The 15,216-nt window shown below is 42.6% G+C and overlaps 1 protein-coding gene across 6 annotated transcripts in view; it reads left to right on the forward strand.

The window, feature by feature from the left end:
* The window catches only part of LOC133486070 (regulator of microtubule dynamics protein 2), a 62,974-nt gene that overhangs the window by 18,737 nt on the left and 29,021 nt on the right, over positions 1-15,216 (forward strand). For all 6 annotated transcript variants that reach the window (XR_009790904.1, XR_009790908.1, XR_009790906.1 and 3 more), the window contains 2 exons: positions 14,473-14,653; positions 14,725-14,827. Coding sequence is in view for 1 of the 6 variants with exons in the window: in XM_061790688.1 (XP_061646672.1) it covers positions 14,473-14,653; positions 14,725-14,827 (284 nt within the window). In the remaining 5 variants the exon portion in view is untranslated. The remainder of the gene's footprint in view (positions 1-14,472; positions 14,654-14,724; positions 14,828-15,216) is intronic.

Genomic DNA, 15,216 nt, shown 5'->3' on the forward strand with positions numbered 1-15,216 from the left:
CCTCCCTTGTCCAGTATCCGGCCTCAGCCTCCTCAAATCTGGTTCAGCGGTGCTTTGCTGTCCATGAGGCTGTCATTGAGTGCATCCCACAAGGCCTGGCGGCGTGGGAGGTAGGCGGTTGCTCTTATAGTGACACTGCAGCAGGCTGTGTGAGAAGAAGGGGGGTGCGCAGAAGTGCTGCGCGGGGAGGGCCATGCAATAAGTCGCAGGAGGCGGTTGTGTTGTTGGTCTTCTTCCAAATTGCATTCTCCTTGATCTTTGTCATAGGGTGATTGATTTCTGGAGGCCACTATGGAACCCAGCTCCCAACCACAACCTCCCATCCTCCCCCAGGCCAACTCCCCCAGACTACAGGCGATACACCGTTATAAGTAACTTGCCCTACACATAGTTTTTGTCTTCTGTACCTGTTCGCATCTAAATCTAACAGTCAACCACATTTCTAGACATTTGACATTTTCTCTAAAAGTTCAAAATTCTTAACTTTAATTATTTTTTCTTTCTCAAACAGATTGATTTTTTTTCCCTCAATTTGTTTTAGTTTTTGTAACTGTCAAAATAAGAGGTGGTGGGGAGAACTTTTCTGCTCGTGTAAACATTTTTAAAATGCCATAAACACAAATTATTGTGACACATTGTCTATTGTAGATGCAGCTTTGGAGCTTCCGAATGCAGGCGCAGGTGTCGAACTAAAGGACTTTAGTTTTTATGTGAACCATAAAAGCAAATCATTTATGTCAACTTCCATGATTCTTGCTAAAATCTGTACCACAATTTCAAATTTTCATATGTAATAAATAATAATGTTAAGATATTGCAAGCATTTTTTTACAGTAACTTGAACAATAGTTGAACAAACTATTATCCTTGACTTCTGATTTCAAAAATATTTATCCATCAATTTGTTGCGTATATTTAAAATGATGATGAGGTGATGAAACATTGATATGGTTTCACAGTCATAATGGCCATCTGAGGGATACCCTACCTACAATGTGGCCCATGACAAAAATGAGCTTGACACCCCTGATAAGGGCTGACTTCGGACCAGTCACAAGAAGGAGTCATGCGATATCACTGATGACAAAACTCCTTTCATCTCTGTATTTCCGTGTGTCTGGGTAAATATATCAACATTAAACTTAATCATTGCATTTACAGTTAAAGGTTTTTATGATGGCAACATTTCAACCTTGGAAGAGATTCATTTCCATTATTGGTGTGCAGTGATGGATTTTTTGGAGAATATTGCAACAAGGCGGCATGGTGAACGACTGATTAACACATCTGCCTCACAGATCTGAGGACCGGGTTCAAATCCTAGTTTGAAGTTTGCATGCTCTCCCCGTGCCTGCGTGGGTTTTCTCCGGGTATTCCGGTTTCCTCCCACATCTCAAAAACATGCATGGTAGGTTAATTGAAAACTCTAAAATTGCCCGTAGGTGTGAATGTGACTGCAAATGGTTGGTTGTTTATATGTGCCCTGCGATTGGCTGGCGACCAGTTCAGGCTGTAGCCTGCCTCTCGCTCGAAGATAGCTGGGATAGGCTCCAGCACACCCGCGACCCTAGTGAGGATAAACGGTACAGAAAATGGATGGATGGATATTGCAACAGCAATAGATAAGAAGCAACATACTATTGTTGCATTTATTGATTTACCTAACACGTGTAATATAATTGACCATTCCTTACTTTTACAAAAGAAATTGAATATTATGGAATAACTCAACTCAATATTATGGAATAACTCAACATTGGCTGAAAAGTTATTTAAATAACAGGTTACAATATGTAACAGGTTACAATATGTGAAAATTAATAATACAAAGTCACATCGTAGAAGTGTAACGTGGTGTACCCCAAGGTTTGAAATTAGGTCCTGAATTATTCATACTTTATATATATAATATTTGTACAGTAAAGCTTTACACTTTAATTCCAGTATGCCACCATCACCTAGACGTTATGAGAGAGGTGTACACTTTCTAATACACCACCGCCACCTAGAGGTTATGAAAAAGGTGTCGCCTACACTTTCATTCCAATATGACGGGTACATATGACTTCATATATGTACAATTGTGCTCATAAGTCTACATCCCCAGGTAGAATTTGTGAAATATTGTTGTTGTTTTTTTTTATACGACTGATGACTGAACAACAACCTCCACAAAGCTGCAGTTTCAAAACTAAAGGCTAGGATGCATCAGAGCATAAATACTTAAACATTTCACTGTGAATGAATTTTCTAACTTTTGCCACTCCGATGTATAATATGCACTATTGACTTTTGAAGATTTTTTTGGGGGGGGGGATGTGTATTATACACGAGAATTTATGGTAAATTATGGAATAGCCTTAGTAATGATCTTAAATTATGTTGCTATAAAGAGAGATTTAAAAAGCCATTCAAAAGTAAAATCAGGGTTCTAAATCAGAGTAAGTCCTTCTTTCTCGTATTAAAATAGATTTTCTTCTTTTGGCTGTAGACGCTGTTTTTTTGTTAAGAACTGTAAAGGATAGGCAATAATAATCATTGTGCTTCAGTTTACTCGTATTTTCGGTCTGATTTTTGTGGAGTTGTGTGATCGGGTGAATTTCTGTGGTATGATGTCCCATTTTTGTGCATTCACACAACCTTTGTTGTGATTTATTGTAAGAATAACCTAAAATAAATTATTCATTCTAAAAGATGCATAATCCTATCAAATCGGAGGCCGACCAACACTCGACAGCAGCTTTCTCCAATTTCAGAAGTTGTATTACATAATTCAAGTTTGACAGGTCTCATGGTAGATATAAGCGCTTTCCTCAATGTCAACCTGACACACATATTCCTGCACACTCCATTTTTTACAAAGTTGGATTTGGCAAGCCTGTGCGCTGAGCACACTCTGGTCTAATGGCTGATAACAAAGACATTGGTAAACTGTAAACTCTCTCTCCTCAGTATCTTTATTTAAACACTCTGAAAACAACCAGCTCTGAACCAATATCAGAATCATATTACTGTCCTAGATGGCCGACAGCAGGGTTTTTGTTAACACATTCACTGCCATTGACGGCCTTAGAAGTCGAATATCCATGTTAACTGGGAAGGCTGGCATTGAATGAGTTAGTAATTATGTAGAACAAATCTAGTTTGCCCACTTCTGGGTTGTGTGGTCTAACTTAGTCATGTGTATTTGTTTCAGATTCTTGTGTAAACAGCAGCCTAATGAAGGACCACATGCCCAGTTGACCTTCTTTATCGACAGTCAAATGCCTTGAACTTATGCCAGTGTCTGTAACATAAATAACAGATGTTTCTATTTTAACAGACCACCATTTGAATATATTCTTCTAAAAACACACCTCACCGCTTGAATGGTGGTGATTGAGTCAAGGTTTTGTCTTTTGCAGTCGGGCAGACATTTTTTTTTTTTGTTCCTTCGAGTACTTAACCTGAATTGAACTGTCCTGCTTTGTTGCTGAACTAGCATAAAGCAGTGCCAAGACATCACAACATAGGTGTCACTTAATCTTAAATCAAAGTTGTACTGCTCCTCCCCACCCGTTACTGTCCTAATGCTCACACTATGATTTGTCTGCCATCTTGCAGTACATTTGAACTAAAACAACACAGCGAAATTGAAAATCCAGTTTAGTAGGTCACTTTCCAATCAAGATAATATTGCCTTTTTGATCACTATTAAGTGACTGTAAACTTACTAGCAGTTAAAACACCTATTCAATGACATTTTTGGAAAAATATTTGGGTCAGTCTTCTCTCCTGATGTTTCACACTCCTCTGTGGTCTGAGAGAAGATATCAGATCTCTCTCTAGTTGCCATGTTACACGCAGGTTTTGAGTGATGGGTTTTAACCGCATCAAATGCCCAGGTTATGACATTTTAAAACAAATCACATCACACACATACAGTGCCGTGAAAAAGTATTGCCCCCCTTCTTAAATTCGTATTTTTTTTGCAGTTTCGCCACTTTGTTTAAGCTCCTCAAACAAATGTAAATATCAGACAAATATTACCCAAGTGAACTTAAAATGCTGTTTTTAAATGGCGATTTTATTTATTAAGGAAAAAAAAAGTTACCTGACCCTAAACCTAATAAGTAGTTGGGCCAACCTCAGCAGCAACAACTGAAATCAAGTGTTTTCTATAACTGGAAATGACTCTTTCACATCTCTGTGTGTCTGGGTAAATATTTTCAGAGCACCTTAGTGAGGAGAAGCGGTACAGAAAATTGATGGCTGGATGGATTTTGTTGGGACAGATTCTGTTTAAGGGATTTCTTGATTGAACAGGTCTGGGTGTGATCAGTGGAAAATTAACCAAAAATTGCGATGAGCCACAATTAATTCATGATTTAATAAGGGGAGTAATTAATTTTTCACACAGGGGTAATTAGAATGTTTTTTTCCCATAACTCATTTAGTACCAAAGACATATTAGTACGTTTTCATAAACCCATCCATTTAATGCCAAAGACGTATTAATATGCTTCAGTGATTTTATTTTATTTTTTTAATTTATTTTAATTTTTTAAAAATAAAATTGTAAAAGACTGTTTGGCGCAGCTCCACAATAAGTATCTAAGGCTTGGGAAGGATTTTAGTATGATAAATTGATACCAGACGGCAGCAGTAGTTTTGATCAGAGCTTTGTCAGCACGTCAAAGGAAACCTTACCCGGTGAGGACCCATGTGATTTGGTGGAGCGTTGTAGGGGCGTGGTTGCAAGACAGAGACACAGTGAGCCACAGTTAGAGCGGAAAAAACATGGATACATACAGACAGTTTCCTCTAAAACAGAGTTTTACTTATGCCAAAAAGAATGACGATGTCATCCTTTTCCCAAAAAAGGGGAAAGAAAGGGATGACGCTACGACAACAAACACAGTGTAACGCTGGTTGCGTCGAGCATTCAAAGGCCCAAGATCGCGATCAGTCCACTGCAGACGGAGATTAGGACTCGGATTACAATGAGCCTGATCCGGGTTATCATCTGGGAGCAGCAGGGCGTCCACATGAGCCCCCAGAAAGTCACAGAAGAGGTAAGAACTTGCTAACTTCAAAACTAACCTCCATAGCCTGAGCAGTTACTACGGTTACCATTTTTATCATGTAACGCGCACAAATAAGTGCAACAGTTTGTCCTACGATACTGCACGTTTACAAATCATGCATCTTTGAGACAAAAACATGGAGCATTGATAGCTAGATGAACTGGATATATATAGTTTTTATTGTTGTTCTTTTATTTATAGATAGTAGTGCACACAAATAAAATTTTCAGACAATGTGATTTGTGTAATGTAGATTTTTTTTACCTTTCCTCATCGCGCTGTTGCAACAACATAAATATTTTGTGGTAATTGTACATATTTCTATAAATTGCAGTTGGTGCAACCAGCAGCAGATGCACTCCCACACCTGTTGGCAAGAAAGGTGAAAAAAGTAGGTTTTTCCACTTCACACTGCAGCAATAACTAATTGTTTATTTTTTTATCATTTACAAGAGGTGCATCAAGCAGTGGTGGAGCTGTTCATGGCTGGTCTTCTGCTGACTGGGAACCCACAACAGTCCCATTCACGGCAACTCCTTTGTGCCGCCGGGGGCCTGGACTCTGACCAGCCAGCAGACTTCCTGGAGCTGTTCCTGACAAGGGAGCTTCTTCAATACATTCTGAACGAAAAACAAACAACTTTGCTCAGGATTTTTTTAAGCACAAACCAGCAGTCTGCCACACAGCAGAAGAAATGCATGGAAACTGATCACAGTGCAAGAGCTCAAAATATTTTGGGGAAACTATTTCATTACAGGATTTGTGAAAAACTCTTGCAATGTTGAGGAACGGACAAACACGCGCGCGCGCACACACACACACATACACACTCACACACAGCTGTACATATTACAAAGTTTGTGCGTCATCAAACTGGTATTTTGCAATCAAAATACCCTTTTTTGTGTTGTTTATGTTGTTATATACTAAGAAAATGTTTAGATATTTGAGCTATCATAAAAGCAAAAAATAAAAAAAGCATCAAAGTGAAAGTCTGCTTGAAATGCATTTCACAAAAAGCTCTGTTTTTTTTCTTGGAAACAGGTATTTTCAAGAAACTTACCTATGTTCAACTGCTTTTTACTAAAGAATGGTAAAAGTTAGAAATGTACTTTTTTTTACTGATGACAGAAGAGGGTGACAGCTTTCTTTTGGTGGGTTCCCTGTTTCTATATCTATAGAACACGATTTTCTGTAGGCCTTCAAAAATCAGTCAAAAATGACTGGCTCCTGGCTCTTCCAATTTCTGAAAAACGGCTGGCATTAAATGAGTTTAAAAAACGAGATCATTTAAAAACAGCATTTTATGTTCACTTTGGTTATATTTGTCTGATATTTACATTTGTTTGGTGATCTTTAAGTAGGAAAACTATGCAAAAATGTAAGAATTTGAGAAGGGGACCAATACTTTTTCACGCCCCTGTACCTCCTTGAATTAACGAGTTTGTCCTGGCACTCTGTTATTTTTGTAGTACAAGGGCATGGGGGTGAGTGGGAATAGTAAAGGGATGAAGTTCGACCCCTTTAGGGATCATGCTGCTTTCCCACCAAAGGAGCCAGTTGCTCAATTTATCTATCCATTCAGTTCAGCATAGATGGCTTTCACGGAACAAAAATGTACCCAAACGTCAGAGCAGGGTTGAAACTATTGTAAAGTTATACTGCAATTCTCAGGACCAATTTGAGTAGTTTTTTGTTTTAGTTAGTTTTTTAGGTTTTTGTTTTGTTTGTTTTTTGTTACCACAATTTCTTGAGTGCTAGCTCCCTCTCTTGATGTTAGAAAAGCAATACAGTCAGTCAACCTGTCTTTGTGCCAAGCTGTCAAAGGCTTCATTTAAACTTGTTTTGTGGAAACCTTCAGAACAGTACCCACTGCATTCATTCACATCATGCTGCTGTAGCTCAAGGACATTACAGCTTCCACCCCCCCTTTTTCGCAGTGCATTCATGTAATTGGAGAACTGTTGATTTAAGCATAAAAGTATTTTTTAGTGACGGGCAAGTCTGATCAACATGCAGTCTCTTTTAAATAGAGCAAATGGAGTGGCTTGTATATATTGTCTAACTTCAGTCATGGGAATGTTTGCTTTGTTAATATTCAAATATATGAAATAATGGATTGACTTAAGTAAAAGTACAATGATGTCTTGCTCACAGACCCCAAAACTGGTGTGTGATACATCTCAGACTGTGTTCATTTTTACAACCTTCTATTTGCCCTAATGGACAGAGGGGGGCACCACACTGTATTGATGGCTGAGGACTATATTTTCAGAAATTAAAACAGTTCCCACTTCCCAGGTGTCTTACTCATAGCTCTATGACACACTTTGGCTAAAAGCCCCCTGGAATCAAGAATGAACAGAATGAAAAAAGAACAGCATACTTTTTATTCACTTTTTACAGCCTTGTTGAAATTAACCGGTTTTGGGGGAACAGTTCTGTCTCAAATGCAAATGAGCCACTGCTCATCCCTGGCCCCCTTTACTGCTCAGTGTGCCAAAGTAAAAAATGGCTTTGTGTAACCATGAAAATCAGGAGTGAAGCTGTTTTGAGTGTTAAATTGTGTCAATCTGCATGCGGCACATGAACCAGACAGATCACCAAATGTGGCTAATTCCAGTTCTCCTTGACACACTCAGTGTTTAAGAATATTTTATTCTGCCCATTTTCTTTTTAGCAAGTATGCATAACTTTCAAAATTAGCTCTTGCCTCATTCTGTCTTAGGAACGAAGGTTTACAACGCCTACACACACATGCAAGTGGCAATTAAGTAACATTATATTGATTGAGCAAACACGCATCATGCTCAATTACTGTCATTCTACGCCCGTGACAGTGTGTGTTTTATTTTCGCTCAACAATGTTTCCTTAGGTGGAGGGTCAGAAAAAAACCAAAGACGTTATCAGCTATGTAGCTCAGCAGCTGATCTGTTGGAAAGTAGATCCTGTCGAATCTGTCAACGATTGTTACTGATGGAAGGGTCTCATTGGCCCTGTCAGTGGCTACATGCTGAATAAGCTAGGCTGCATGCTCAAAGACCCGCTGATGTAGGCATGGTAACTCAGGTTTGTTTTTGTACAAAGTAACCAAGGAGATTTGTTTAGCTCAATTGAGAGCTCGCCATGACACTTGGGTTCTCTGTGCTCTAGCTCTTTATCCTGTGGATAAACAAATGTAAAAGCTCTCAACAACTTTGGACAGCATTGAAATAAGCTTAGTTTGAGGTTTATCCAGCAGTGTGCACCGTGTTTCCATGTACAAATTTTCTACACTGCTTATGCTCACTAGGGTCGCAGGTATGCTGGAGCCTATCCCAGCTATCTTCGGGCGAGAGGCGGGGTACACCCTGAACTGATCGCAAGACACATATATATATATATATATATATATATATATATATATATACACACACACACACACACACACACACACACACACACACCTACAGACAATATAGTCTTCAATAAACCTACCATGCATGTTTTTGGGATGTGGGAGGAATCCGGAGTACCCGGAGAAAACCCATGCAGGCACGGGAAGAACATGCAAACTCTACACAGGCGAGGCCGGATTTGAACCCAAGTCCTCAGAACTGTGAGGCAGATGTGCTAACCAGTCGGTTATCGTGCCGCCATGGCACCATTGTGTTTTGTATAATGGAATAAAAAGTCAAATCAAAGTCCAAGTACAGACAATCCCCCTCAAAGTAAAATGTCCTTGACAGTGGTGTGTTGGTTTTTAGATAATGCATCTTAATTTAAAGGCAGGGTATCCAAATTGTCAAAATGCTAGGAGGATTTTATCCATCCATCCATTTTCTACCGCTTATCCGAGGTCGGGTCACGGGGGCAGTAGCTTTAGCATGGATGCCCAGACTTCCCTCTCCCCAGCCACTTCATCCAGCTCTTCCGTGGGGATCCCAAGGCGTTCCCAGGCCAGCCGAAGGTTGCAGTCTCTCCAGCGTGTCCTGGGTCGTCCCCGGGGTCTCCTCCCGGTGGTACGTGACCGGAACACCTCACCAGGGAGGCGTCCGGGAGGCATCAGAATCAGATGCCCCAGCCACCTCATCTGGCTCCTCTCGATGCTGAGGAGCAGCGGCTCTACTCTGAGATCCTCCCGGATGACCGAGCTTCTCACCCTATCTCTAAGGGAGAGCCCGGACACCCTGTGGAGGAAACTCTTTTCGGCTGCTTGTATCCAGGATCTTGTTCTTTCGGTCACGACCCAGAGCTCGCGACCCCCCTTTACCACAACGGATCGATACAAAGTCTGCATCACTGCAAACGCTGCACCGATCTGACTGTCGATCTCCCATTCCATTCTTCCCTCACTTGTGAACAAGAACCCAAGATACTTGAACTCCTCCACGTGGGGCAGGATCAGGATCCCCGACCTGGAGAGGGCACGGCACCCTTTTCCGACTGGATGATTATAATCAAGCTTCATTTCATGTCACCACTCACGCCGCCTTGCGTGTCTGCACAAAGAAGTGCCCGCAGCTCACTCAACAAAAACAACCACGAAGAAAGTGGTTCGTCGTGCTTGGCTAGCCGCCACAAGGTGCTCCTCAGTCGGCCCGGCATGCGCGATGAGTTGCTGGAGGAATGAGATAGGGACCTGCGTCTCTCGCCTCTCTCAGACTGCACTGGCTGGCATGTAACGCTACACCACCGGTGCACTCATTTTATGACCATCCATCCATTTTCTGAGCCGCTTCTCCTCAGTAGGGTCGCGGGGGTGCTGGAGCCTATCCCAGCTATCATTGGGAAGGAGGCGGGGTACACCCTGAACTGGTTGCCAGCCAAACGCAGGGCACATATAAACAAACAACCATTCACACTCACATTCACACCTACGGGCAATTTAGAGTCTTCAATGAACCTACCATGCATGTTTTTGGGATGTGGGAGGAAACCGGAGTGCCCGGAGAAAACCCACGCAGGCATGGGGAGAACATGCAAACTCCACACAGGCGGGGCCGGGATTGAACCCCGGTCCTCAGAACAGTGAGGCAGACGCTCTAACCAGTCTTCCACCGTGCCGCCTCATTGTATGTAATGAAATAAATTTAATGCTTAATTTTTACCACTCTGCTTCTATAATTTCCAGCTTTAGTTTTACTTAATATGCAACAACAATAGACAAGCATGCAATCCCCTAGTGGCAGCTAAAGTTGAGAAATTGCTTTTCTTTGCCAGTTTATAATACCTTAGTTACAACTAACTAACTTCGCAGACTTAAAAAGTATTTTTTTCTGAGATTCATGGGTTAATAGCTATATTTTCAGACAGTTAGTGTTCTTGTTAGCATAGCATTGTGCTTCCATTGATGTTGTTGACTTATTTAATTATGGTGCACATCTGTGTAGCTCAAATGTCCTCATATAACGCCTGTAATCACAGCACACCGGGTGGAAGGTGTGTGTTGTGGGTGGAGTCGGGGTGGAGTCAGGATGGAGCCTGCGGCACAAGGCATCTGTTGGGTCATTGATGTTTGTGTCTGCCGCAACACGCCACTCGAGAACCGTGGCCGACAGCCCAAAATATTCCCTTAACCACCACTGACGCACATGGAGCTTAATAAAGTTTTTTTTTTTTTTAACTTTTGTCTGTCTTTCATGTCTAGCTCTACTATTGATATAAAATTACACTTTACTACTGCTTTCTAGGTCTCATCTTAAGGTGGTAGTATATACTCACAGAAGTTGAAAGGCTTCTATAAAACATCTAATGCGAGTGTTGCGTGCCTCACCGTGACAAACAAGCCTCCCTGTGTTTATACAAAAGAGCTCAGGTATAAATGTAAAACATCAAGAATGTCTTATCCGCTAATATATATATAAACAAATGGGAAATTGCACATTGTTCTTTCACATTCTGTGAGGAATTGACCAACAAAATACTTAAGACCAAGGAAAACAACAGCCATTGACAACGGAAAGATTTTAAAAGAAAAACCCTCATATAACTGTTGGCGACATCAGCAATACCCTACAGAGGGGAGGAGTGAAGGTCATGAATGTGGAAAAAATTTACAGATGCTACACCACTACTACTACCACTATAAATATGATTTATTTAGCGCCGTTCAAGGAACCCATCCATCCATCCATTTTTCATATCCCTTATCCTCACTAGGGCCGCGGGCATCCTGGACCCTATCCCAGCTAACTGTGGCCGAGAGGCGAGGTATACTCTGAACTGGTCGCCAGCTAATCGCAGGGCACACAAAAGCAAAAAACCATTCACACTCACATTTACACCTACGTGCAGTTTAGAGTCTTAATTACCTACCATGCATGTTTTAGGAATGTGGGAGGAAACCGGAGTACCCGGAGAAAACCCCTGCACGCACAGGACGCAAGGATAAAGTAGAGGATGGAAACCACTCATCAGCAAGAAGGCCAGGCTGGAATTTGCGAAAAAGTACAGAGACGACAAGCGTCAAAACGTTTTATGGCCTGATGAGAGAAGATTGGCAATTACCAAAGTGATGAAAAGGCTAAAGTTATGAGAAAGAAATGATCTGCTCTTAATCACTACCATCCATCCATCCCGATGCGTTCCCAAGCCAGCTGAGAGACGTAGTCTCTCCAGCATGTCCTGGGTCGTCCCCGGGGTCTCCTCCCGGTGGGACGTGACCGGAACACCTCACCAGGGAGGTGTAGAGGTGGTTCACTGTTCCACGGCCAGGACGAAAACCATACTGCTCCGCCTGAATCTGAGATTTGACTTCCCGACGGACCGTCCTCTCCAGCACCCCTGAATAGACCTTACCAGGGAGGCTGAGGAGCGTGATCCCCCTGTAGTTGAAACATCCTCTCCGGTCCCCCTTCTTAAAAAGGGGACCCACCACCCCAGTCTGCCAATCCAGAGGCAGTGTCCCCAATGCCCACGCGATGTAGCAGAGGCGTGTCAAGCAGGACAGCCCCACAACATCCAGAGCCTTTATTTACTCCGGGCGAATCTCATTCACCCCTGGGGCCTTGCCACCGAGGAGCTTTTCAACAACCTCAGTGAACTCAAACCCAGAGATAGGAGAGCCCGCTTCAGAAAACCCAGACTCTGCTTCCTCATGGGAAGGCGTGTCGGTGGAATTGAGGAGGTCTTCGAAGTATTCTCCCCACCGTCTCACAACACCCTGAGTCGAGGTCAGCAGCGCCCCATCCCCACTATACACAGTGTTGATGGTGCACTTCTTCCCCTCCTGAGATACCGGATGGTGGACCAGAATTTCCTCGAAGCCGTCCAGAAGTCTTTTCCATGGCCTCACCGAACTCCTCCCATGCCCGAGTTTTTGCTTCAGCGACCACCAAAGCTTCATTCCGCTTGGCCAGCCGGTACCCATCAACTGCCCCAGGAGTCCCACAGGCCAAAAAGGCCTAACAGTACTCCTTCTTCAGCATGACGGCATCCCTCACCACTGGAGTCCACCAACGGGTTCGGGGATTGCCGCCACGACAGGCACCGACCACCTTACGGTCATAGCTCCGGTCGGCCGCCTCAGCAATGGAGGTGCGGAACATGGTCCACTCGGACTCGATGTCCCCTGCCACCCCCAGAACATGAGAAAAGTTCTGTCGGAGGTGGGAGTTGAAACTCGTTCTGACAGGGGATTCTGCCAGACGTTCCCAGCAGACCCGGCCGCAAGTCCGATGACACGACCACAAAGTCGATCATCGAACTGCGACCTCGGGTGTCCTGGTGCCAAGTGCACGTGTGGACATCCTAATGCTTGAACATGGTGGACAATCCGTGATGAGCACAGAAGTCCAATAACAGAACACCGCTCAGGTTCTGATCGGGGGGCTGTTCCTCCCAATCACACCCTTCCAGGTCTCACTGTCATTGCCCACGTGAGCATTGAAGTCCCCCAGCAGAACGATTGAGTCCCCAGCAGAAGCGCTCTCCAGCACCCCCTCTAAGGACTCCAAAAAGGGTGGGTACTCTGAACTCTGCATTGTTTGGTGCATAGGCACAAACAACAGTCAGGACCCGTCCCCCCACCCGAAGGCGGAGGGAGGCTACCCTCTCGTCCACCCGGGTGAACCCCAACATACAGGCGCCTCAGCCCCTCTCACCGTGGGCAACTCCAGAGTGGAAGAGAGTCCAACCCCTCTCGAGAGGACTGGTACCAATGTCCAAGCTGTGTGTGGAGGCGAGCACGACTATATCTAATTGGAACTTCTCGACCTCGCAAGGGCTCCTTCCCTCCCAGAGAGGTGACATTCCACATCCCTAGAGCCAGCTTCTGTAGCCGGGAATCGGATCGCCAAGGTCCCTGCCTTTGGCCACTGCCCAGCTCACACTGCACCTGACCCCTATGGCCCCTCCCACAGGTGGTGAGCCTATGCGAAGTTAATCACTACCATGCAAAAATATCTGTTAAAATTCAGCAGAGGTAATCTCATGATTTCTTAGGGACGGCTCACTAATCTTCATTGATTAAAAGCTAGATGACAACGGTGGCAAAAAATAACTCAGAAGTCTACAATAATGCCAATTTAAAGAAATGTCACCAAATTAAAGAAATGTCACCAAATTAATTGGGATATCGTTCATCATGACCAAAAGCACACTACCAAAACAACTAAGGAGTTCATCAGGGGAAATAAATAAAAGGGTGTAGACTGGCCAAGTCTATCTCCAGAGTTAAACCCTATAAAGTATGTATTTTACTTGCGAAAGAGGAAACTGAAGGGAGTAACCTGGAGAAGTGTCTCATTCACTTTAATCTATATTTAAATTTATCTTTTACAATACTTTAGCTTGCCACAACAATGCTTCTAAGTTATACATACGATCCTGAGTAAATATCAGGAAATAAAAGCTGTGGATCTGCAGTATTGTCTCATACCTCTATTTGTGTTTTGATGTCACACTCAAATGTTTTAGTTCAACAGTGAAAGTAAAGGAATTGGGCTCAGTGTTTCAGTACATTTAGAAGGGAGTGTATTACTTCAACGGAGGTATACATGAGCTACTATGGACCCAAGTCTCACTTGCTACAAAATTATATTCGTAGATGTGTTATTAGTGAGTCCATAGTGTGTCTGACGAAGCCCAGAATATTTTGAGACAAACAGCTACATGGTCACAACAACGCGATTACGGCATAGTTTTTACATCAGATGCCCTTTCGGATGCAACACACCCATTTTTTTGTCCGACTTATGCTCTGTCTGCTTGGAAGGCAGCAGCATGTACCACTGCACTACCATTGCCTTTCCCAGCAGAAAAGTAATTTCCATATTATGGGTGCCATATTTAATTAGCTTTTTCAATTGCAAAATGTTTGTCATGTTCTGTTTTTGGTACGGCGCTAATCCTAGTTACACACACAGTAATTGCACACAGTGACAGCAAATTGTAACTATTTGTTTTCTACATTTGTTATTACAGGTATATAACTGCACTGACTGACTCAGATGAAGAGGAACAAAGCGATGATGAACAGTGGGATGAAAGGCAGGAGACAAGAGACAAGTTAACTTGCTTACTTGAGAGGATCGACTCTTTGCATCAGGGCACAGACTCTGACAAAAGAGAAAGTCTGCACATCTTAACAACACTACGAGAGGAGGTTTGTTAAATCACCAGAAATTACCTTCGGATCCATTTTTGGATGTTTTCACTCATATAATATGTTTCTAGTTTGGACAGAACTCAACATTTCTTTGGCGTCTAATCAGAGCATATTGTGACGTTCATGACATCAGCACCACGCTTGAAGAAAAGAAGAATCATGCAGAAACTGGTAATCTTATATTGTCTTTTTGTATACGTTATCTACCATCCTTTCTTCTGTATCGTGTTCTTCCCACTGGATATGTGGCATTGAAATACAACCCCAATTCCAATGAAGTTGGGACGTTGTGTTAAACATAAATAAAAACAGAATACAATGATTAGTAAATCCTGTTCGACCTATCTTTAATTGAATACACTACAAAGACAAGATATTTAATGTTCAAACTGATAAACTTTATTGTTTTTAGCAAATAATCATTAACTTAGAATTTTATGGCTACAACACGTTCCAAAAAACATGGGACAGGGTCATGTTTACCACTGTGTTACATCACCTTTTCTTTTAACAACATTCAATAAACGTTTGGGAACCGAGGACACTAATTGTTGAAGCTT

Source organism: Phyllopteryx taeniolatus, chromosome 11, assembly GCF_024500385.1.
Source record: "Phyllopteryx taeniolatus isolate TA_2022b chromosome 11, UOR_Ptae_1.2, whole genome shotgun sequence".
Classification (NCBI taxonomy): Eukaryota; Metazoa; Chordata; class Actinopteri; order Syngnathiformes; family Syngnathidae; genus Phyllopteryx; species Phyllopteryx taeniolatus.